At 46.4% G+C, this 24,911-nt stretch overlaps 1 protein-coding gene across 2 annotated transcripts in view; it reads left to right on the plus strand.

Annotated features, from left to right (window-relative positions):
* LOC137654515 (N(4)-(Beta-N-acetylglucosaminyl)-L-asparaginase-like) overlaps positions 1-23,905 on the plus strand; it is a 54,340-nt gene extending 30,435 nt beyond the window's left edge. The window contains exons 3-4 of one of the 2 annotated variants that reach the window (XM_068388211.1): positions 16,700-16,856; positions 22,605-23,893. In XM_068388211.1, the coding sequence (XP_068244312.1) occupies positions 16,700-16,856; positions 22,605-23,370 (923 nt within the window). In that variant the 3' untranslated portion in view covers positions 23,371-23,893. Of the gene's footprint in view, positions 1-16,699; positions 16,857-22,604 lie in introns of both variants that reach the window. The other variant, XM_068388212.1, reaches the window with a different exon arrangement.
* Positions 23,906-24,911: the final 1,006 nt, after the last annotated feature.

Genomic DNA, 24,911 nt, shown 5'->3' on the forward strand with positions numbered 1-24,911 from the left:
AACTTCGCCTATCACAAGTCTCCTTGTTGATGCTGGGGAGTTGCCTCTTGACCTTTACCGAATGTCCTCTATTATTCGTTATTGGTTTAGATTGCAAAGACTCCCTAATTCTTCTGCCTTTCAGACTGCAAGCCTTGTAAGACACTCAACCTACTTTGAGCTGCACCCAAAATCTCCTCACCCTTTTGGGTTTCGGGTGAAACAATTATTAAACAATATGGATTTAATTAGAATTAATGTGCTTCCATTCAAGGTATCATCAACGCCTCCATGGAAATTACCTGACATATCTTTTTGTAAATACTTTATTGGAGTTAAGAAGAATATGACTGACTTAGAATCCAGGTCTCTTTTTATGGAACATGTCGAAGAACATAGGGGATCGACTTTTATATATACTGATGGCTCCAAATCTGATGCTGGCGTTGGATTTGGAGTACATAGTAATGATTTTAATTGTAGAGGTGCACTTCCTCTAACAGCTTCCATATTTACTGCCGAACTGTATGGCATACTAACCGCTATTGAGAAAATAGCTTTGGAAAAGGAGGGTAATTTTACCATTTTTAGTGATGCAAGGAGTGTTCTTCAAGCTTTACAAGTTTTTAATTCTAGTAACCCTCTAGTTTTAAAGATTTTAGAATGGCTTTTTATTATTGGACGGAGAGGTATAACAGTTCGATTTTGTTGGGTTCCAGCACATGTAGGTGTGTCTGGGAATGAGAAGGCCGATTTACTGGCGAAGAATGCGGCATCCGAGTTGCTACCAAGGAGGCATCTCATTCCCTGTAATGATATCCTTCCTTACATCAAGAAATTGGTTTGTAATGAATGGCAACAGCACTGGGATAGTCAAGATGGCAATGAAATGAGGGAAGTAACAAATATCATATCACCTTGGAGGTATAACATGATACCCCGAAAATGGGAGACGACTCTTTGTCGCCTCCTAATTGGTCACACACGGTTTACACACGAGTTTCTGCTGAAGGGCCAACACCAACCGTATTGCGAGGACTGTTTAGTACCTTTAACAGTGAGGCATTTGTTGACCGAATGCCCTAATTTTACTAACTTAAGAAATAGATTTCTGTTTGAGGCTCGAGGTGAGGATGGCAGGTTCATCCTTGCCAAGATTCTTGCACATGATGTGTCCTACTATGCGAGTGGAATTTTTAGATTTATTTCAGAAGCAGGTCTTCTGAAAACTATTTAACTATTGTAATGACTTCTTAACTTTTATAGTTTTAATTGAATTCTCTTTTATTTTTCATATATAATAAATGCTATGGGCGTCAATGACCTTAGATGTCAGGATGCCAGAAAGCTTTCAATCAATCAATCAATCTTACTTTTTGTGAACATTCTTAAATGAATTACATAATTATAATTCTGTTATAATTCTGTTTTTGTTACAGTTCTCCGCCCTCCCCCTTCTCCCGTGAATGTCAGTGGGGGAGGAGGGCGCATACTTGATTTGTAATTCTTATGTTCTATTCCCTCGGGGTTTCTCTCCGGAGTTCCTCCCGGGGGAATTTTTGTTAACTAATTATTTATTTTTTTCCAGTAACGAGCTGGTTTCTTCGTTTGCCTAATGTGCCAACGAAGCAGAGCTGCCCTGTTTGTGCCTTGGGAGTCTGCTGTTGCTGCCGCCTCTCTAGGACATTGTCATGGGCGTGTTCCCTTCTCTTAGAAGTTTTCCCGTGACAACTGTCAGCTCTTTAGTTCATCTTAGAACGCTCAGGAGGTTCCCTTCCCAGGTATGATTTTTTTCACCTGGGGGGGGGGGGAACTTCTCTTACCTTAATAATTCCTGGATGGTTTTTCCTGGTCCTCGGGCGGTTATGCTCTTGGTGCTGAGCGACCTCTCTTGTAACCATGCTCAAGGGGCTGAGCGGTTGCAAGACCGGACCATGGAATTTCGTGCGACTTGCTCTTGGGGCTGAGCAGCTGCAGGATCAATCTTGTGACCTCTCTCGTTCGCGAGGGAGGCCACTCATAAGGACTCCTCTTCTGAGGATTGCTCCTTATAGGTTAGCTTGCTGATCCAACGGCCCTAAGGGGCGCCATCATCAGTGTCTTCTAGTCTCTTCTACGAAGTGTTCACCTCTCTCGTTCGCGAGAGAGGCCACTCATAGAGACTCCTCTTCGGAGGACTGTTCCTGTTCAGACCAGCCGGCTGTTCGGGACCTCTCTGCAGTTTGCCATCTCCTAGACCTGCTGACCTGCTGTCTCCGTTCCTGACTGCTGACGCTGTGGGCGCCCTCGCACCCCATTATCCAACGGGCACCGGTCCCTTCGGGGCAAAAGGGGCTTTCTCACACTGTGAGTAAGTCCCTTAAGTGCCAGGTATCCCCTGTGCGCCAACGTTTTCCTGCGCGCAAGCGCTCGCCTGCAATTCCTGAGAATTCCATCCAGTGGAATCCTGTTCCAGTCCTGATCGTCCCTGTTCCGGATCGTCCTGTCAGCTGTCCCTTCATCTTAGCGCGCTCGTGCTCACCGATGATCTTCCTACGCCAACGATCTCCTTTCGCGCGCTAGCGCCGACGATCTTCTTACGCGCGCAAGCGCCGACGATCTTCGTGCGCGCAAGTGCCGGTGATCTTCGTACGCGCGCTAGCGCTGACGATCTTCTTCGCGCGCAAGCATCGACGATCTTCTTACGCGCGCAAGAGCTGACGATCTTCAAACGCCGATGATCTTCTTTCACAAGCTAGCGCTGATTGTGCGCTAGCGCTGACGATCTTCTTACGCACGCAAGCGCCGACGATCTTCGTACAGGCGCTAGTGCAGACGATCTTCTTTTGCGCGCTAGCGCTGACAATCTTACGCCCGCAAGTGCCGATGTTCTTCGAGCGCCGACGATCTTCTTTCACGAGCAAGCGCTGACGATCTTCTTACGCGCACAAGCGCCGGCGATCTTCGCGCGCCGTCGATCTTCTTACACGCGCAAGCGCCGACGATCTTCTTACGCGCGCAAGCGCCGACGATCTTCTTACACGCACAGGCGCCGACGATCTTTTCAGCGCTCGATCTTCTTTTGCGCACAAGCTTTGATGATCTTCAAGCGCCAACAACCTCGTACACGTGCGCGCTGTCAGCTGCGCGCACGAGCCGACATTTTTTCACGGGCTCTTCAATCTGATTCCTGCTCACCCTATGATGTCTCGCCCGCGCGCCGGCACGAGAATGTTTTCACCCCTGGGTTTTTTCCCATCGCACGAGCGCCAGCGTCTCTCGCGCGCAACCCCTGGGGTTTTCCCATCGCGCGAGCGCTCCCTCTACCAAGGTGAGACCTCCTCCCACCGCACCAATGGGAGAAACCCCACCTCAAGCAGGAGAATCGTCCCGTGTTAGGGAGAGAAGAGCCCTCAGACTTCTTTGTTGGAGTTACGTATCCCTCCTAGGAGGGAATCGAAGGACGCTAAGAGTTCCCCCAAGTAGAACCTTTGGGGACAAGAGACTTTGCTGCCAGTTCACCAGGAGGAAAGCAGCATGATTCAGAGCACCACTCCGTGGAAGAGCTTTCCAGGGGAGTCTCTCTTGAGAGACTCTCTAGCCGGCAGGTGACATTCTCCGAAACAGAGATCCTGAGTCAGGAGAAGGTCGCAAAATTTGCCATACAGGCCACTTCGTGGCTGGATGTCTGGCTAGGGTCTCTGGGCATCCTGCTGCGACCCGAGGATCTGTCCAAGGAGAGCATCAGGAAAGCGCTGGAGACCTTCCTCCTCTCGGGCACACGTACCATCGAGTTTCTGGCCCACCAAGTTTCGAACTTGTGGGCAAACTCGATCTTGAAACGACGTGATGCGGTGGCCGAGAGGTTCCACTCGAAGGTTCCAGCCGTGGATACCTGTAGGCTCAGACACACTTCCATCTTGGTTAAGAGTCTGTTTGAGCCCAAGGATACGGAACAGGCAGCTGAGAGGTGGAAGAAATCGAACCACGATTCTCTTCTCCAAAGGGCTCTTACATATAAGACCTACACCCTCCAGCACCTCAACAACCTCGCCAATCCAAGAAGACGAAATCGGTAGCGGCAGCAAAGACGAACGTGTCCAACCAGTAGCCCTTTCCTGTCAAAGACAAGGAGGGCGGAATGTCCTCCAGGGAAGGCAAGAATCCTAGAGGGAGCGGCCAAGGCTGCGAGCACTAGGATTGGCAATCCCCCTGCATGTCCACCAGTGAGGGGATGCCGGCAAGTTGCGCATTCAGGTGGCACCAACTCGAGTCCGATTCCTGGACGATCTCTGTGATCAGTCGGGAATATCGCGTCCCGTTCTTAACGTCTCTTCCTCCCCTGACAGCGAATCCAGTGGCGTTGAGCTCCTATGCTATGGGATGGGTAAAGGGGCTAGCCCTTCGGGCAGAATTCAAGACCATGCTCAAGAAGAATGCTCTCCAGGAGGTCGTTGACGGCTCCCCAGGCTCCTTCAGTCGACCCTTTCTCGTAAAGAAGGCGTCTGGAGGCTGGAGACCAGTCATCGTCCTTGCATCTCTGAACAAGTTTGTCAAACAAACTCTGTTCAGCATGGAGACAGCAGACGCGGTCAGACTTGCAGTGAGACCACAAGACGTCATGTGTACACTGGATCTGAAGGACGCGTACTTCCAGATCCAATCCATCCGTCTTCCAGGAAATACTTAAGGTTCAGCCTAGACAACAAGATCCACCAGTTCAAGGTGCTGTGTTCGGTCTCTCCACAGCATCCCAGGTATTCACCAGTGTGTTCACCCTGATATCTTCGTGGGCACACAGGATCGGCATCCGTCTCCTCCGCAATCTGGACGACTGGCTGATCCTGGCAGACTCGGAGTCGACCCTTCTTCGACACCGAAACAAGCTTCTGGGACTTTGCCAAGATCTAGGGATCATGGTAAATCCCGAGGTCTTCTTTGCCTCCATTTCAACGACTGGTATATCTTGGCATGATATTGGACACCAGTCTCCACAAAGCCTTTCCATCAGACAACAGGATAGCAAGGCTGAGGAGGGTCACAGATCCTTTCCTCAGACGAGAAGAGCTTGAAGCCCATTCGTGGTTCCTCTCCTAGGACACCTTTCCCCCTTGGCCTGTCTGGTTCCAAACGGCCTCCTCAGGATGAGATCCCTGCAATGGCAGCTCAAGTCCCGGTGGAATCAAGGCCTCGATTCCCCGGCATTTCTGGTCCCTATGGGTCCGGCAGAACGGACGGACCTTCAGTGGTGGGGGACGGAGGGAAACCTTCGAAGGGGAGTGGATCTTCTCGTCCTCCCCCCGTATTTGATGCTGTTTTCGGACGCTTCAAAAGAAGGGTGGGGGGCCCACGTTCTGAACCACAGGATCTCAGGCCTCTGGTCAGAATCAGGAAAGTGCCTCCACATAAATCTGCTAGAATGAAGGCCGTATATCTGGCACTTCAACAATTCCAACAGATCCTGGCGACTCACTCCGTGGTGGTCGTGAGCGACAACACCTCCGTAGTGGCTTACACTATATCAATAAGCAGGGAGGTACCTTTACACTACAGCTATCCCATCTTGCAGTAGAGATACTGAGATGGACCGAAGTCCACTCGGGTCCACTATCGGCTCGCTTCATTCCAGGCAAGAGGAATGTGCTCGCTGACAGTCTGAGCAGAGCATTGCAGATAGTGAGTACCGAGTGGTCTTTGGATCCGCTAGTAGCCAACAAAGTCCTGACTTTGTGGGGTTCCCCTACGGTGGACCTGTTCGCGACAGACTTGAACTTCAAGCTTCTGCTGTACTGTTCCCCAGTCCTGGACCCCAAGGCACTCTGGCAAGATACCTTCCAACAACAATGGGACAACATCGACGTTTACGTCTTCCCACCGTTCTGTCTGATGAGAAGGGTGCTCAACAAGACCAGACTATCGATCAACCTGTCAATGACCTTAATAGCTCCGCTATGGCATCATGCAGAGTGGTTCCCGGACCTTCTGCAGCTCCTGACGGAACTCCCGAGAGAACTTCCTCCACGACACGAGCTACCCAAACAACCACACTGCAACATCTTCCACAAAGCCGTAGCATCGCTTCGGCTTCATGCCTGGAGACTATCCAGCTTCTCCTCACAGAGAGAGGCTTTTCGCAACAAGTTGCGGAAAGGATGTCTCAACACCTGCGAAAGTCATCTGCAGGGGTCTACCTGGCGAAGTGGAGAGTCTTCTATGGTTGGTGTCGTGGAAGGTGTATCTCTCCTCTCGATGTCACTATTCCAGCAATAGCGGAGTTTCTTGTATATTTGCGGGAAGAAATGCGCCTTTCGGTCTCGGCGGTGAAAGGCTAACGCTCAGCCTTAAGCCTGGCCTTCAGGCTGAAGGGAATGGGCATTTCTTCCTCGTTGAAAGTTTTACTACTCATACGAAGCTACGAGCTTACCTGCCCTCAGTCGGAAGTGAGACCTCCTCCATGGAACGTGGTTCGTGTCCTCAGGTCTCTTAAGAGACCTCCGTTCGAACCATTACACCAGGCTTCTGATCGTCACCTGTCTTGGAAGACGATGTTCCTGCTCGCTCTGGCCTCAGCCAAGCGAATCAGTGAACTTCATGGTCTCTCGCATGACGTCGCCCATTCAAGGGGATGGGGGGAGGTAACATCCAGGTTTGTCCCTGAGTTTGTTGCTAAGACTCAAAATCCTGGAGTTCCGGACCAATGGTTTGACTCCTTCAGGATTTCGAGTCTCCGTTCTGTAACAGATGACCCAGACCATCCCCTACGGTGCCCAGTATTGAGTCTGAGGCTCTATCTTAACAGAACAGCTGCAGTTCGTCCTCGAGTGCAAGCCATGTTTGTGAGCACACGAAGGACGAAGAGGAGGGTCATGAAGTACACCATCTCAGCTTGGATTCGCAGGGTCATCCACCACTCCCTGAATCCATACCCTCCTCCGTCACGTCGCCATAGAGCACACGATGTCAGAGGCATCGCTACGTCCCTGACATTCAAGAGAAACTTCTCAGTGACGCAGGTTCTACAGGTTGGGTCTGGAAGCGTCAAACGACCTTCACAGCCCGCTACCTGCAGGACGTGACCCACAGGAGGCTCGATACGTTCTCTATCGGCCCTGTGGTGGCTACACAACAGCTGGTCTAACCTCAGGCTCCTTAATGGACAAGTAGCAGAAGGTTGAGGGCATTGTTACCCGGTTTTAGTCTGCATGAATGAAAAAGTATGCCTGGCCCTTACGCTTTTCTTCATCCTCCCCTCTCTTGGGGAAAGCAGCATCCTGGGTTCTCTGCATAGCTGACCTCAAACCACTGCAGGTATACCATGCTTCCTTGTGTTCCTAGTATTAGAGAATACTGTCGCGTCCCACATACCCTGACGAGGTGGTATTGGGAATGTCCTAGCCTAGAGCTCCATCTAAAGGACTTCAGGTCGACTTCCTAGGACGAGTCACACTTCATTCCTTCACACACAACCTTATGTAGGCCACACGTTCCTTGCAGAGCAAGGAACTTGCGAGGTGCAGGGACTCCTTATCTCGAGTGATACACACTCGGATTCCAAGTCCCCGGGCAAAGCCAAAGCCAGTATGGCTGGGACTTACCACCCTACCTAAGGGTTAAGTCACCCAATGTAAATAGTGTGGTTTGTATTTCGGTTACGGAACAAATGACAAATTCGGAGATAATTTGTATTTTTCCTAACCATACAAACCTTGGCTATTTACACATACAGTACTTGCCCGCCAGCCCTGTCCCCCGTGAAGTCCTACCTCTAAGCGAAGTGAATCAGTTCACCGGTGTGAGAGGGGGGAGGGGTAGCTAGCTACCCTTCCCCTACCCCCTCACTAACTAGCGAGGTGGTAGTTAACCCTCGTTAAAAATCTAATGGCTCACCATTTCAGCTACGCCGAAAGTAATACCCAATGTAAATAGCTAAGGTTTATATGGATAGGAAAAATACAAATTATCTCCGAATTTGTCATATTCTTCTCATGGCTTTGTTCTCCAATCTACAAACTCTGTTGAATATTGTTTCATTGTCATACCTCGGCTCATGTCCATACAGTAACACCGATCTCACAAAACTGATATATAGCCTGATTTTTTAATGTAATTTCAGGTGATTTAATTTCCAGATTTTACTAAACCAAGCCTTTGTCTGATTTCCTTTCTCTACTTTTGTTTATTATTTATGGAAATGTTTTTTCTCAAAATACAGTATTAGTCAGATTCATTGAAACAAAGGGAAATAAGCATGATAGTATTTATTCAGGTACTGTACATACAGCCCACAAAGCTAAGTGATGTTGTTTTAAAGTAATGTATAACTTGTGTGTGTTTGTATGCATGAATGCTTTGCACAGATCTGTATTTGTTAAGCTGTATTACAATACTTTACTCTACCTGGGTTTATGGCTATACTGTATTTTAAATCTGCAAAATTTTATTTAAATCTATACAGTAGTTGTTACTATGAATATACAAACCTTTCATCCTTTATAATAGGGAATATCTTCAACAGACATGAAACGGCCATTGTTAATAAGGTAGTTAATGACTGGTGGTGAGCACTGGCGAGTAGTTCCTCCCAAGACTCAGGATTTTAGACAATGACTACGAATCTGGCAGTTACCTTTTTCAGAACTTTGTTTGAAGGAGGACTAGCCGCTAATACTATTACCACAATTAAGTCTGCTTTAAAGAAAATATTTCAGTTCGGGTTCAATATTAATCTTACAGATTCATATTTTTCGTCTATCCCAAGAGCCTGTGCTAGACTAAAACCAGTAACTCGTCCTCACACGGCTTCCTGGTTTTTAAATAGTGTCTTAAACTTGCTTCTGACACTGATAATGACTCGTGCATTTTGATAAGTTTAGCTTCAGGAGGCAGAATATCTGAACTCTCAGCATTATCTAGAGAACCACATCACATTGATTTTCTTCTGGCGAAATATTAATCTCTCCAGATAGAAAATTCTTAGCAAAGAATGAGGACCCACAGAATAGATGGACCCCATGGAAGATTGAACCACTTCCACAGGATCTATCTCTGTGCCCAGTTAACACTCTGAAAGCCTATTTGAAAGGAATCAGACAACAGATTCTTTATTTTATTAAACAAGCCAACCCGGAATCAGTCCCACATGCCCATGATATCCGAGCAGTAGCTACATCAGTCAATTATGTTCATCACATGAATTTTGAAGAATTAAAAAGATATACAGGCTGGAAATCACCAGCAGTATTCAAATGCCACTATTTAAAATCCTTGGAAGCCCTAAAATTTGCAACAATGGCAGCAGGGAATGTGGTTCCTCCGGATATAACAGAACCATTATAACAGGGTCCTATCTTCATATATATTTTTTTCCTTTTAGTGCCCTTTCTCCTACCTGCCTTGCTTATTGTCCCTGCCTTAACCTTTGGATTGCACTTTAACCCATCTTTATATATTACTAATGCTTTTTGTATTATATTTAGACATCTCATGTTTTTTATTTATTGGAAGTTTTCTCTATTTTTACCAATAAGTTTTGGGTTTCTGACCTGGTATTGTAATTTAAGAGTTTTATGAATAGAACTTACCTGGCAGTTATATATATATAGCTAATGTCTCTACTTTCGGCAGAATTTTTCAAAACGCGGCAACCGCCTTGTGGTGGTTGGACGGTTAGGTGTTAACAACCCTTACAGGGTGGTACAAGGAATCATTCCCGTTTTCTATTCTTCAGTTCATCTCTGCCGGCCGGATCGCTAACACGTTGGTCCGTCATTAAGAGTTTTTCTTCGCTTTCCCTGTTTTGCTGTACCAGTCTGCTATTTGGTGAAGTACACTGATTTGGGGATTTGGCAATCGTGTTTTTGTTATTTCTTTGCTTTTTTGCTGTTATCATTATGAGTGATAAAATTCAATTCCGTGTCTGTGCGAATGAGGAATGTAAGGCGAGATTACCGAAAATGGCGGTAGATCCTCACACCGTGTGTTTGAATTGTAGGGGTTTTGAATGTGCCCATAATAATAGGTGCGGGGAATGTAAGGTTTTGGATGAAAAGGATTGGTTGATTATGAAGCGCTATATGCGTAAATAGTTAGGAGAGCTTCTAGGTCTAAGTCTAAGTCTGTTAGTGGAAAGGAAGACGAACTTAGTGTAGATTTATCCTTTGAGCCTATAATTAATTCCTCTTTGGAAATTGATCCTTCCCTTGAGTTAGTAACTCCTGCCCCTTCTACAGGATCCGTATCTGCGGATGACCCTCGGTACGCTAGGATGGCTGCCGAGTTGAAGGCCATTAAAGAACAACTTGCGGCCTTTAAAGGTAAGAATATTGAAAGTGATTTTAGTGCTTGTGAAAGTGCAGTGGAGGTGGCGACTGATCGAACCTGTCATTACCCTAGGCCTAGACCTCTACCAAGCTCCCAGGACCAAGGGAGAAGGTACATCGACAACCGAAAGGGGGTGAGAGGTACGTACCCTCGGTCAGCCGTCGCCTCAGACAGTCCTGTTGCTAATTCCCAGGCTGTTCTTGACCGTCACGGAAAAGACGTGTCGGATGTGTTAATTTCTTCTCCGAATTCTCCCAGACATAAATGGAAGTTTAAAGCATCAAGACCTACTAAGAGGAGGTGGAACCGCGACGAACTGTCTCGTTCTTTCACTCCCGGTTCTAGCAGTCATGAACCTTGTTCGTCGGAGGACGATTTCGACTCTGTACCTGTGAAAAGGACGAAGTCTAAGCCCGCAAGTCAGGATATTACAGCCGAAGATCCTTCCCCTTCTACGAGTGTTATTCGTCAGCCCTCTCCTTCAGGACCGCAAGACCCAGCAGAAGTTGCTAAATCCTTTATGTCTGTCATGCAGGAACAACTTTTTACGTTAGTGCAAGCGTTTAGCCGCCCTCACGCCCAGTCTGATAGACGTAAAGACGACTCTTTGCCTATTAAGAAGTCAACTTCTAAGAGGGAACGGAGTTTTTCTCCTAAGGAAACCTTACTCTCTTCGTCTTAGACACGACACCGTTCTGCTTCCTCTACTGCTCAGCGCCAGGACGATACCTCCTCTCTCTCTCGGCGCCAGGACGATAATGGTATGCTTACGCAGGACGATACTTCCTCTCGTCGCCAGGACGATACCTCCTCTCGTCGCCAGGACGATACCGCCTCTCGTCGCCAGGACGATACCTCTTCTCGTCGCCAGGACGATACCACCTCTCGTTCTCGACGCCAGGACGATACTGCCTCTCGTTCTCGACGCCAGGACGATACCGCCTCTCGTTCACGACGCCAGAATGATACCGCCTCTCGTTCACGATGCCAGGACGATACCGCATCTTGTTCACGACGCCAGGACGATACCGCCTCTCGTTCACGACGCCAGGACGATACCGCCTCTCGTTCTCGATGTCAGGACGACTCTGCCTCTCGCTCTCGGTGCCAGGACAATACCAGCCTGCTTCCTCAGGACTTTTCTAGCGCTCAGCGCCAGGACGATAGCTCTTTCCGGCGCCAGGACGACACCTACGCTTGGCGCCAGGACTCAAGCCCTCTTTTGCAGGACGATTCCTTTGATTTGCCTTTGTCTGTTTCTAAGGAGCCTTCTTCTCGTTCGAAGGATGTTGCAGATGTGGATCAGGACCTCGAGGAGGTTTCTGATGACTTTGATAAACCTGCTGACGCTGCCGGAGATTTCAAAGTTCTCTCTCGCTCCCTTCTGGAACTTTATGGAGAGTAATTCCAACCTGCTGCTCCGCAATTTCCTCAATCCCAATTTAACAGAAAGAAGGCCAAGAAACAGTCGGCCTTCATCAAGATGAAGCTGTCGATTTCTGCAAAGAAGGCTCTTGCAAAGATTGATGACTGGATGAAGGAACGGAGACAAGCAGTTAAGACTTCCTTCTCGTTTCCACCAGCTCATCTTGCTTCAAAGGCTGGTATGTGGTATGAGACTGGGGAACCTTTGGGTCTGGGAGTTCCTTCCTCCTCCAAGGGTGACTTCTCTGGCTTAGTGGACTCGGCTAGAAGGCATGCTCTCAACTCAGCCAAGGTCATGTGGTTGATGTCGGAGCTGGATCATCTCGTCAAAGGTATTTTTAGAGCCTTTGAGGTTTTTAGTTTTCTAGACTGGTCGCCAGGGACTCTGGCAAGGAAGACTGACCAGATGGAAGGAACTCGAGACCTAACCAGTATTATGTCCTGTATGGACAAGGCCCTCAGAGATGGGGCAAATGAGTTGGCTACGCTGTTCTCAGCTGGAATCCTAAAGAAGAGGGCCCTGCTTTGCTCTTTTACTTCAAGGTCTGTTACCATTGCGCAGAAATCTGAGCTTCTTTATGCCCCCCCTGTCTCAACATCTTTTTCCCGAGACCCTGGTGAGAGACATTACGCTTTCGCTGGCCCAAAAAGCCACCCACCAAGACCTATTATCTCGTTCGGCTCGTAAGCCCTTGGCAGCCGCTCCTTCTTCTTCGAAACGGGAGGAAAAGAAATTCCAGCAGCCCTTTTGGGGCAGGGCTACTTCAAGACCAGATTTTAGAGGAAGAAGGCAAGAGTCAGGACCAAGATTGAACCGAGGTTCGTTTAAGCTCGCTCCAGAAAATGAAGTTCATCTCCTCCAGACAGTAGGCGCAAGACACTCAGGTTTTTGGCAGTCTTGGAAGAGAAGAGGGGCGGACACCTGATCCCTCTCAGTCATCAAGGAAGGATACAAGATCCCCTTTCTGAAGAAACCTCCTCTAGCAGATACTCCGCTGGCCTTAGTAGCCCAGTACACAGATCCGCGGAAACAGAAGGCCCTCCTAGACCTAGTCGACCAAATGCTGGACAAGGGAGCGATAGAACCGGTTCGGGATCTATCCTCCCCAGGCTTTTACAATCGCCTGTTTTTAGTGCCCAAGAACTCGGGCGGATGGAGACTCGTCCTGGATGTCAGTTCTCTGAACATCTTTGTGGAGAAGACGAAGTTCTCCATGGAGACGACTCGGTCTGTGCTGGCATCAATACGTCCTGGGGACTGGATGGTGTCCCTCGATTTGCAGGACGCGTATTTCCACGTCCCCATCCATCCGACTTCAAGGAAGTACCTGAGATTTGTAATGCAGGGCAAGTGCTTCCAATTCAGAGCACTTTGCTTCGGTCTCAGCACGGCTCCTCAAGTCTTCACCAGGATAATGGCGAATGTGTCAGGCTGGCTGCATCAAGAGGGAATAAGGATATCCTTCTATCTGGATGATTGGCTGATTCGTTCACGATCGAAGGAGAAATATCTGGAGGATTTACGGAAGACTTTTATGATGGCTCAAGATCTATGCCTGGTCATCAACAGGGAGAAGTCTCAGATCAAGCTGAATCAGACTATTCTCTATTTGGGGATAGTTCTGAATTCAGTTCTTTTTCGGGCTTCTCCCTCACAGGAAAGACAGACCAAGTGTCTCGAAAAAGTCCGAAGTTTCCTGGACAAGAAGAGGTGCTCAGCGAAGGAGTGGATGAGTTTGCTGGGAACTCTCTCCTCCCTCGAGCAGTTTGTCTCACTTGGGAGACTCCATCTAAGTCCTCTACAGCACTTTCTTTCGAAAACGTAGAACAGAAAGACACAGGAAGACTTCTTTTTCTTCCCCATTCCAGCAGAAGTCAAGGATCTTCTGAAGTGGTGGCTGGATCCAGCCTTGTTGGGGGAAGGGATCTCCTTACACAAGAAGAACCCAGACCTAGTGTTGTTTTCAGATGCGTCAGAGTCAGGTTGGGGGGCAACACTAGGAAGCAAGGAGGTCTCAGGCTCTTGGGAAGGAAATCAGTTGGAATGGCACATCAACAACAAGGAGCTGATGGCCATTTTTCTGGGGCTAAAGGCCTTCAAAGACTCGGTGTCTGGGAAGATTGTGGAGGTCAACTCAGACAACACCACAGGTCTTGCGTACATCAGAAAACAAGGGGGGACTCACTCTCTGTCCCTGTTGGAAACAGCAAGGGAGCCCCTTCTTTGGGCAAAGGAGAACAAGGTAGATCTACTGACAAGGTTTGTACAGAGACAGGAATGTGAGGCCGGACATGCTCAGCGGGAAAGGGCAGGTCCTTCCCACAGAATGGACCTTCAACCAACAGGTCTGTCAGAGTCTCTAGAGGCTGTGGGGAGACCCCTAATAGACCTTTTTGCCTCCAACTTGAGCAAGAGGATCCCCATCTATTGCTCCCTGGTTCCGGACAAGGAGGCTATAGCAGTGGACTCCTTTTTAATAGATTGGATGGGGATGGATACATATGCCTTTCCCCCGTTCAAGATCATCAACCTGGTAGTCAGGAAATTCACCCTCCTCGATTCGGGACGAATGATCCTGGTAGCTCCTTTCTGGCCAACGAGGGAATGGTTCACGGAGGTGGTGGACATGTTGATGGACTTTCCAAGAAGCCTTCCTGCAAGTCCAAAGCTGCTCAGACAACCCCACTTCGAGAGGTATCATCAAAACCCCCTCGCTCTCAATCTGACTGCTTTCAGACTATCGAGAAGCTTGTCAGAACGAGAGGATTTTCAGCGCAAGCTGCGAAAGCTATTGCCAGAGCGAGGAGGGTCTCTTCACAGAGAGTCTACCAGTCCAAGTGGGAGACTTCTAGAGCTTAGTGTAGGAAGCACAAGGTTTCCTAATCCACTACCTCTGTGAGCCAGATTGCTGATTTTTTGTTGTACCTTAGGCAGGACGCTAAGCTGGCTGTGTCCACAATCAAAGGGTACAAAAGCATGCTCGCTTCAGTCTATCGGCATAGAGGCTTGGACTTGTCTCACGATAAGGACTTACATGACCTCTTAAAGTCTTTTGAGACAACCAAACAGATCCAGTTAAAGCCCCCTCCTTGGAACCTTGATGTGGTTCTTAAATTTCTGTGCACCAAGAGATTTGAGCCCATCTCACAAGCTCCTCTTAGGGAGGTTACGAAGAAAACAATCTTCCTTTTGGCCTTAGCAACAGCTAAAAGGGTCAGTGAAGTCCATGCAATTGAAAAGCAGGTAGGCTTCAATCTTAATGGGGCAGTTTGTGCCTTAAGAATAGATTTCCTCGCCAAGAACGAGAACCCTTCAAAGCCCTGGCCAAGGACCTTTGAGGTTCCTAACTTGACTAACCTAGTAGGTCAAGAACAAGAGAGGCTCCTGTGTCCAGTCCGAGCCCTCAAGACCTACTTGTCTCACACTAAAAATGTGAGAGGCTCTTCTAGCTCCTTGTGGTGTTTGGTGAAAGATCCTCAGAAGCCCTTTTCCTTTCTAAGAACACTTTGTCTTTTTTCCTTAGGGAAGATATAAGAGAAGCGCATCTCTTGTGTGAGGAGGAACACTTCGGCCTTTTAAAAGTGCAGGCTCACGAATTGAGAGCCATTGCGACCTCGCTTGCTTACCGCAAAAAACATGTCGGTCAGACAAATTATGGATGCGACGTTCTGGAGGAGCAACTCTGTGTTCGCCTCTCATTACCTCAGAGAGGTGAGAGTGGATTATGAGAAATGCTATACCTTGGGCCCATACGTAGCTACGGCTTCTGTATTAGGCAAAGGAGTTACTACCTCCCCTCAACCTTAGTTTTGTATGCCTGTGTGTGGGTTGGTGTTTTTAATGGTTGTCTGAGGACATCGACTTGGGTACAGTCACCTCAGTCTAGTTAGATAATTGATATCTAATTTGCAAAGGTTAGGTGGTTGGTTTTGGTAAGGTTGCAGTTTTTAATATATTGGCAATAGGTAGTCCTGAAGTCTAGTCAGATTGTTGGTCTCACCCCGTTGACAGACTCGATTGAGTGTTTTCAGCACTGCAGGTCACATCCTGGCTGACACTCCTAAGGGAAAGCAACTCAAGAAGCAGGAACCTTTGAAGTCAGCTACCTTAGCAGATAAGGAATCAAGGTGTTTTTTATCCTACAACTTTTTTGGTTGTTTCCCCAACGATGTTTACTGTCAATCACCCTCCTCTAAGAGTGTTAATCAGCTATATATATATATATATATAACTGCCAGGTAAGTTCTATTCATAAAAATGGAGTTATGATAAAACAAAGTTTTATGAATACTTACCTGGCAGTTATATACAGTATATTCTAAGGCCCTACCACCTCCCCTCAGGAGACAGGTCGGGCATAGATGTACTGAAGAATAGAAAACGGGAATGATTCCTTGTACCACCCTGTAAGGGTTGTTAACCACCTAACCGCCCAACCACCACAAGGCAGTTGCCGAGTTTTGAAAAATTCTGCCGAAAGTAGAGACATTATATATATAACTGCCAGGTAAGTATTCATAAAACTTTGTTTTATCATAAAAACTCCATACTGTATTGGTGTATTAAGGTTTATTATTAAAACACACTTAATTAAATTATTCTATTTTATAAATTATTCTATTTTATTTCAGCACCAGGGAATAGTTGGTTATTAAACTGAAATATCACCAAGACTTTAGAAGGTAGTGATTCATTGTGTGTGTCATTTTTACTGAGATGTTTGTGTTCCTGTTCTTGTAGTGATTAATGTAGCACTCCTGGTCCTTACACATTAGATCCTAGGACTTTGAATGGTGAAGGTAGGGTCAGGTACAGTACATATAGCCTGCTTTCATATAGTACCAACTTAAATCGTAGCTACCATCCTAGATTTTAAGTGTCTACCTATAGGTACTTTGTGATCTTATACACAATCAACCTATTGATACTTTACAGCAAATTTATAGTTTCAAATTTTGCAATTGGTGGTCTAGACCCATTTTGTTCTACTTTCAGCTTGGAAAATATTGTATGAGGACAAGGGTTCCGCTGTTGATGCTGTTGAAAAAGGATGTACAGTGTGTGAACAACTTCAGTGTGATGGTTCTGTAGGATTTGGAGGAAGTCCTGATGAAAATGGGGAAACAACTCTTGATGCCATGATTATGGATGGGTAAGGAAGAGATATCTGCAATATTACCTTTTCTGTATGGTTATAAAATTCTCAAAGCTGTTCTTGCGCAACATACAAACCCTCGTCCTTTAATTAGGGAAATTACTTCAACACAGGCTAGAATCTGTCGTTTGAAATGGATAACTGGAAAAAGTGCAGGGCAAAGCCACGCCTCTCCCTCTCAGTGGGTTCTCTATTCTTTTTTGCTTTGACTGCTGTAGTGTGTGGATATACTGTAGCACTAGGCAAAACTGTTGATAATTTTCCTCTTCAGTGTGATTGTTTGTAAAATCATAAAATGGAAACAAGAACTTTGTGTTTGTGATGGGTAAGGGCAGACACTGCAACTGCATGGCAAAGCTAGCTGTATCTGTACTCCCTCTGTGCTTCATGTTGGGGTTATATCTTGTGCTGAGTGTCAATCATGGCTTCCGGTGCAGTGGCAGGCATATGCCTTGAAGGGGAAGAAATGAGCTAAGTGCTTGTCGGAATCAGACTGGGCAGCGCCTAAGAAGACACCAGTGAAGAATTAGTCCCAGGGGTTAGAAGAGCGTGGTTCGACATTGCCATCCTTTTCAGGCTTTTTTGGTGCGTTGGGAACCCATGGTTTGTTTCTACACAAATCCTTTACTCAAAAGAATAGATAGAAGTGAAACTGGAGTACGGCAGTTAAAATTATAACGAGGTGTAAACAATCAACAGATAGTTACCGATCGGTAACTGGGAGGTAATCGCCCATCTCCCAGGCTCACTGACAACTAACTGTCTTGGATTTCAGTCGACAGTGAGAAAGTTGCTGGCTGGAGTTTCGGCATACTCAATTTTGTTTTCTTTCTTTTCCCTTTTCCAACTTGTTCATGGATTGTGTTTTGAAGGGCTTTCAGAGAATTTTCAGCGCCTTCTCATGTGCTTGAAGTGTTTCTTCCCCTGGGTTCCTGCAGTGTCTTCGACTGCATCCAAGAGCTTTTTGGAAGTGTGTGTATTCATAGCCTTTTAGTTTCGTTCCTGCCTGGCATTCAGGGGACTGAACTTCAATGCTTATGAGGTTGTTATCCTTGGAGAAGCAGTCTTCATTACCCTTGGAGTCATCCTTGAGGTGGTTTAACCATGACCTCTTACTTAACACTTGCCTGGACAATCCTCGAGGTAAGGAGGCCTTCCCATTTGGGAGTCTATTTTAGTTCAAGTAGGAGCCCGTAGTACTTTAAGGAAGATGTTCCCATGGAGGAACCCCACCCCCCCTGCTGCAGCAGGAGAAGCCCTCCTCTGGAGGCAATGGCTCTTTGTGTTTTCTTATTCTTCCCTTGCCTGTCCAGGGACTAGTCTCCCCTCCAGAAGATCTTCCTTTTGTGAGGTGCTGCTGGCAGCTGCGGGTATCTTCAGCTTCAATCCCATGGCCTTGGCCCTTCCAGAGATCTATTCCAGAGCATGTTTACCCAGTGCCTTGCCAATATGGAGATCTCATCCAGGGCACTAGCATTTCGCAGCAAGCTCCAAGGTTCTTCAACCTTTCCAGTTCCTCCCTCTATGGAGGCGGATCTTAGACGCCCCAGTTTGCCGGCGTCTTTGGTGTAATCTCTAGCCTTACTTTGGAGGGGGAGTCTTCTTCCAGGCACCCTTCCTGAGGCAAGCGTCGTTCAGTTGCTGCATTGCCAAATGAATGGAACTAATAGATCTTCCTACAGATGCTTCCCTTCTTCGGACTCCTTCGGAGGGAGAGTCTTCTCCCGGGCACCCTTCAGTTCCTGCCTCTCCAGTCTGCATGGGAACTTCATAGTCCCTCTTCCAGTCGCTTTTCCTTTGGAGGTTTTGGAGGGGATGTGCTCCCGGGCTCTTCCTTGAGGGAAGCATCCTTCAGTTCCGGCTTTTCCAGATGGATGGTCTTGTGCATGACTTGTACCATGGTTAAAAGAGTTGTCCTTCGGAGTCTCTCTTTAAAAAGCACGCTCGCAAGGTTATTAATCCATTTTGGCCATCCAATCTCGGAGATGTTTTGTATACGCGCCCAGTAGGCAGTCTGCTTTTTTCAGGAGATGACTCACCAGGATTCTCTTCTAATGCTTCATCCAGAAGTTTCGCCTGCAGACGATTTTTCTCTTCAGGCCTCTCTTCTACTAGAAACACTTTCTCCGACGAGCCTCGCCAGATGCTCATGTCAGCGTTTCGAGACATGCCTTCCCTATGAGTGCAACTCCTAAGCAGTCTGTTCCCAGATGTTCTGCCTTAAGTTTGCCTACTCTTCTAGCATGTCCTCTAGACATGTCTCTTTTATTGATGCATCCTAAGACAAGACGTGCTCCTTCTAGGGGTCTGACCCCCAGATTAACCTTATGTCTACCAAGACATATGCATCATTATGCGCATATCCTTTAAACACATCTCTTAGACTCTATCCTGGATTCTTCATTACAAGCATGTTTGCCAGATACTCTTTATACCGAAGCACCATACTGGATATGCATGCTCTCCTTCCGAGGCATCCTTCCTTAGCATTCCTTTCAGACAAACAAAGCAGGTTTTGCATCTACTATGAAGGTATCATTGTCTTCGAGATGCGGAAGAGGGAGATACGGTCAACATTTCTCAAAGTTCTGTGCTGTATCAGAAAGCTCTACGGCCTAGAAGGAGCCTTGTCTTTCCTGTGAAGGACAGGAGGGAAGCCATCAAACTTTCCTGTCACAAGTCTAGCAGCACAACACCCAGACTTAAGCCCCCTTGGTCAGCTGTAGAGAAGGGGGAGTCTCAGGTCTCTGGAAATGAGAACTTGAAAGCTTGGATCCTCTTGCTTAATTCCTATAGCTTTTAAGAAGCAGAGAAAATACTATCAAACATAGGAGGCTTTCCCTTACCCTCATCCACTAGATCGTAGAATTGCAACCTGTATACCGACAGTACTTCTTTCAGCAGTTCCAGTTTCTACTTAGCAGCTGAGGCATCTGGTATGGATGACACGGCCATGGCTGCCATATGAGCTGCCTCTTGGATCAACCACTAGTTGGGTAGAGTACTTAGCCGACACATTAAGCTTGACTGACCCTAGTGGTAGTCGGAAAGGTGTTACAATTCAAGATCCTTTGCTTCAGCTTGTCATCAGCACCTAAATTTTTACAAAGGATCTTCGAGCTGGTATCCTTGTGGGTGTATTCCAAATACAAGTGGGTGGATTCCAATGGATTTCACCTGCTCCGCTGTCTAGACGACTGGCTGGTTCTAACGGAGTTGGAGGACAACCTTCTCCTCGTAGACAGAGTTCGCTCATTGCCAAGACCTGGGGATCGTGATTCATCAAAGAAATGCTGTCCTAATTCTCACTCATTGACTAGTGTATCTGGGAATGGATATAGATACAGTGCAAGGGAAACTATACCCATCCCAGGAAAGGATTTCTCAAGTGCAAGAGGTACCTCTCCCCTTCCTCCAGCAGGACAGTGGCAGAAGCTCCTGGGACAATTAACATGGTATAACAGTTATTCCCCAGAGGCAGATCATGTCTTGGATCTTTGCAGTGGGGAATAAAGGCTCTTGGTCACAGCATCTGGACGTTCCGCTCTATCTAGTACGGATAGGGGAGGAGTTCAGAAAGGACCTTTGATGGTGGGTAGAAGAGATTAACCTCCTAAAAAGGGGACCCCCATTCTCAGAGGCTCCACCAGAATTCATCCTCTTAGTAGATGTATCCAGAGAACTTGGTCAGCATATGGTGTACATTCTAGAAATAAGAGCTGCTACTTTAGTTTTGCCCTTGTCAGAAAGGGCACTCTGTGGTGTTGATGAATGACAACACTACCGAGGTGTCCTACATAAACAAGCAAGGAGGCACTATGTCTCTGCAACTGTCCCAGCTAGCAGTAAGGACCCTTTGAGTGGGCAGATCTCAACTTGTATGTCAGCTTGTTTCATCTTGGGCAGCAGGAATGTAGTAGTTGTCAAGTAGAGTAGGAAGATGCAAATAGTTGGGTCAGGATGGTCCTTATGCTCTCAGATAGCATTGGATATCCTAACTTAGTGTGGTTCTCAGACAGTGGATCTGTTCATGACCTCTCTGAACCATAAGCTCCTGATTTATTGCTTTCCAGTTCCAGACCTGAGAGTAGGGTTTGAGAATGTACTCCAGCATCTGTGGAATACATATAAAAAAATAATCCTTAATCAAGTTGGAGCAACGCCAAACCTACTAATGACTCCTACTACTGAAGTGGCCGTAGAGGGAGTTGTACGCGGACCTGCTGTTCCTCCTAACAAAAACTTTGAGAGAGAATTGCCTGCTCTCCCAGACCTTTTATGCCAGTCACATGACACGGTGCAGCTGGATCCCTTCAACTTCCACACATAGAGGTTATCCAGCATGTCCTCACAGAGAAAGGCAGATCCTTGTCTGCAGTGTGATTAGTGTCCTGGGAGGGGTGTATCTTCTCGGAACCTCTTCTGTTAATCGCTGATTTTTTGTTCGTCCTCTGCAAGGATAGAGATTGCTCCATTTCAGTGTTAAAAGGCTTTTGCTCGGCCTTGAGCTAAGCCTTTAGACTAAAGAGGGAAGAAATTTCTTCATAAGAAATTTAATTGCTTAAAAAGTTTTGAGCTGATCTGTCCATCAGTTCAGGTGAGTCCATTATCACAGAATGATGTTAAGGTATTACATTTCTGGAAGAGGGTACCCTATTAACTGTTGAGGCAAGCTTCAAAGACAGGGACCTTACCCTGAAAACGGTAGTCTTGCCTGATTTAGCTTCGGCTAAACAAGTCGGCGAGTTCTATGGTCTCTTATTTAACATCACCCATTCAAGGGGTTGGAAGCAGGTCTTGCTCTCCCTTGTCTTAACTAGTTAGCTAAAGTGCAAATCCTTTGTGGCCTGATTCCAGGGTTTTTGGGGATATAACCAATGGTCATGAGCAGCTATTGTGTCCTTTGAGAGTACTGGAGTACTGAGATCCTATCTTAAGCGGACGAAGACCGTTAGACCTCGCCTGCAACATCTCTCCGAGAGCATGGGAAGATCAAAGAAGTTATCCAAGAACACAATCTCGTTCTGGCCGAGAAAGGTTACCTACCGAACGTTCACTTCCTCTTTCACGGAAGGTAAACGTAAAAGCTCACGATATAAGAGGTATTAGTACCTCTTTAGCATTTAAGACAAATTTCTCTGTGATGCAGGTTCTTCAGTCAAGTGTTGGAATCATCAGATAATGCTCACTGTTCACCACCTGTGTGATGTAAACAGTCCCTCTTGGCTACTGGGGTAGTTGGGAACTCAAGCCCGGCCCCATAGTCTGTGACACAGGGTCATGTTCCCCAGCCCAGTGGGACCGAAACACAGGGCATTGGCTCCCTCCCAAGGATGGTTCAGAACAATCATGTTCATGGAAAGAGAGTGGATTTACAGCCAACTCAACCAAAAACTGGATGTTAAGTCCATCCTCCACAATGAGTTTCTTGCTTCACAATAACAATCCTGAAAGAAAAGGAAAATTAACATCTGACTTGATGCGGCCTAAAAGTTAAGTGGTGAGACTTCGCTCCCACCTGTTGCTTAACTGCTCATTAAACAGTTCAGTGGCTATTTAGCTTTCGTGCTGAAAACATATTCCCTACATAAATGACGATGGTTTGTATCTGCATAGGAACAGTAATTTTTTTTAAACCATAGAAAAATCTTAAGATTTGCATTGAGAATTGAATACATACTTTTTTGTACAATGTTTTTATCTTATATAGAACTAGGATATATTAAAGCTATAATTATGTTACAGACAAACACATGATGTTGGGGCTGTCGGTGCACTTCGTAGAGTCAAGTCCGCCATCTCTGTAGCTCGTATGGTTATGGAACACACTACTCATACTCTTCTTGTTGGTGACCAAGCCACTGAGTTTGCAATCATGATGGGCTTTAAGGAAGAGAGTCTCGTAACAGATCACTCAAAACAGATGCATGAAGATTGGATTATTAATTCCTGTCAACCAAATTACAGAAAAAATGTGGTACCTGACCCAGCAACTTCCTGTGGCCCTTATGCTCCGGCAGATGTATCTACTAAAGCAAAGAAGTGGCATGTTGCCAAAGAAGGCAAGAATTTCAATCTTGCTAATCATGATACAATTGGAATGGTTGCAATTGACTTCGAAGGTCATATTGCTTGTGGAACATCAACAAATGGTGCAAAATATAAGGTTCCTGGTAGAGTGGGTGACTCTCCAGTTCCTGGGAGTGGATCATATGTTGATCGACATATTGGAGGCGCTGCAGCTACTGGAGATGGCGATGTGATGATGCGCTTCATGCCGGCACTTATTGCTGTTGAAGGTATGCGAAATGGTCTTTCTCCCATGAAAGCTGCCGAAATGTCTGTTCTTCGTATTGCTACATACTATCCAAATTTTATGGGGGCAGTCGTAGCTGTGAATCTTGATGGGGAGCATGGTGCTGCTTGCCATGGGTTTGACGAATTCCCCTATTCTATTGCTAATCCAGCTTTGCAACCAGTAACAGTTGTGACTGTGGCTTGCATATCATGATGTCATTTGAAAACATTAGTGTTGTTTTATCTTGTGATTGCCTGCATGGAGTGCCTTGAAGTATATGTACTCATAGCTTTGTGAATTTTGAAATGCATCACTGGTACCTAAGAAGAATTCCAACTCCATAATGGCATAATATAAGGGTTTTTGATACATAACTACATGACTTTGATGTTAGTTATTTTAGCTAGATATCTGTTACTAATTCTTGGTAAAAATTATCATGCCATTTAGTAGAATTTTGTTACACAGATATTGAGTTGTCAGATGTCTTTTCAGCTTGCTGTGAAGTGTTCCTAAATTTATAAGGATAACTATACATGCAATGTAATGTTTATTAATACACTATACAGTATTTTAAAATTTTCCAATAAGTGATTCATTGCTATAATATAGGTATTAAGAGGTGAATCAGTTGAAATGCTGAAATTTATATACAGTGCAATGTTTGATAGTTTTATTTGATCAACATTTCATTTCATATTTGACCTATGGTTCATTTTTACTAAAGTCCATTGCAATATATGCTTGTGATCATTCAAAAATATATATATTTTGTATAATACAGTGGTGGTACTAGCAAAGATTGGAATTATTTGTTACAGGTTTATCTAGAATTTCTTAGCAATGTTGAAACAACAATAGATGTCTACTTGGAACTTATTAAAAGTTTTTATATTTGTTTTGAGATATTACTAAACAATCTCTGTATATGTAAAAGTATTTTTATCATAGTAATTATTGTTGAGTATTTCTTAATTTAAAGACAGTTAATGTTTTCCAATATAGTAAAGTGTATATCTATGTTGATATTATTATGATATTACATGTAAATATGACAAATTTCTAAGTAATTTGTATTTGTTCCAACACGGAGTACTTACCTCGAACTACTTTCTTAGGAGTATCTGGGATCTCCTCCCATCCGACCAGAGTTTTGTGTCGTTAGTTTACCCTATTCCCGTTTTCTATGAGGGGTAACCTCAGGCGGAGGGATACGCGCCCTGAGGCTAACCCCGGGTCAGAGAGCATGCTAGCTCAGGTCTCGACTTCCAGTAAGTTCTCTTACTGGATCCCTGGGAGGAGTTCTCATTGGTGGGTTTGCCTGGAAAGGCTTAGGGATCCTGGATCCCTCTAGATGTTTCCCTTCCGCCACAATGCGCGCTGTTATGCACTTGCGGGGAGGGGAATGAGGCGATGGCGACCTTGCCGTGCGTAGCTCAGCAGTCTCGCGCGCGGGAGACTGATGGCGCACAGGAGCGCGTGCGGGAGACTGTTGGCGCGTGTGCGCGGGACAGTATTCGCGCGCGCAGGATCAGGGTGTTGAGTGTGCGGGCGCACGGGCGAGAGTTCACGTGAGCCTGAACCAGTTGTAGGGTGCGTGCGTGCGCGCAGGAGAAAGACCCCTGGCGCGCAGTTGAAGCCTGTGCTGCTCGTGGGCGCGCGTCACAATAAGGGCGCGTAGGGCGCATGCGCGTATCCTCGTGGATGCGTGCAGGCAATGGGGCGCGATGGCGAGAGCTGGCGCGATGGCGAGT

This window comes from Palaemon carinicauda, chromosome 15 (genome assembly GCF_036898095.1).
Source record: "Palaemon carinicauda isolate YSFRI2023 chromosome 15, ASM3689809v2, whole genome shotgun sequence".
Lineage (NCBI taxonomy): Eukaryota > Metazoa > Arthropoda > Malacostraca > Decapoda > Palaemonidae > Palaemon > Palaemon carinicauda.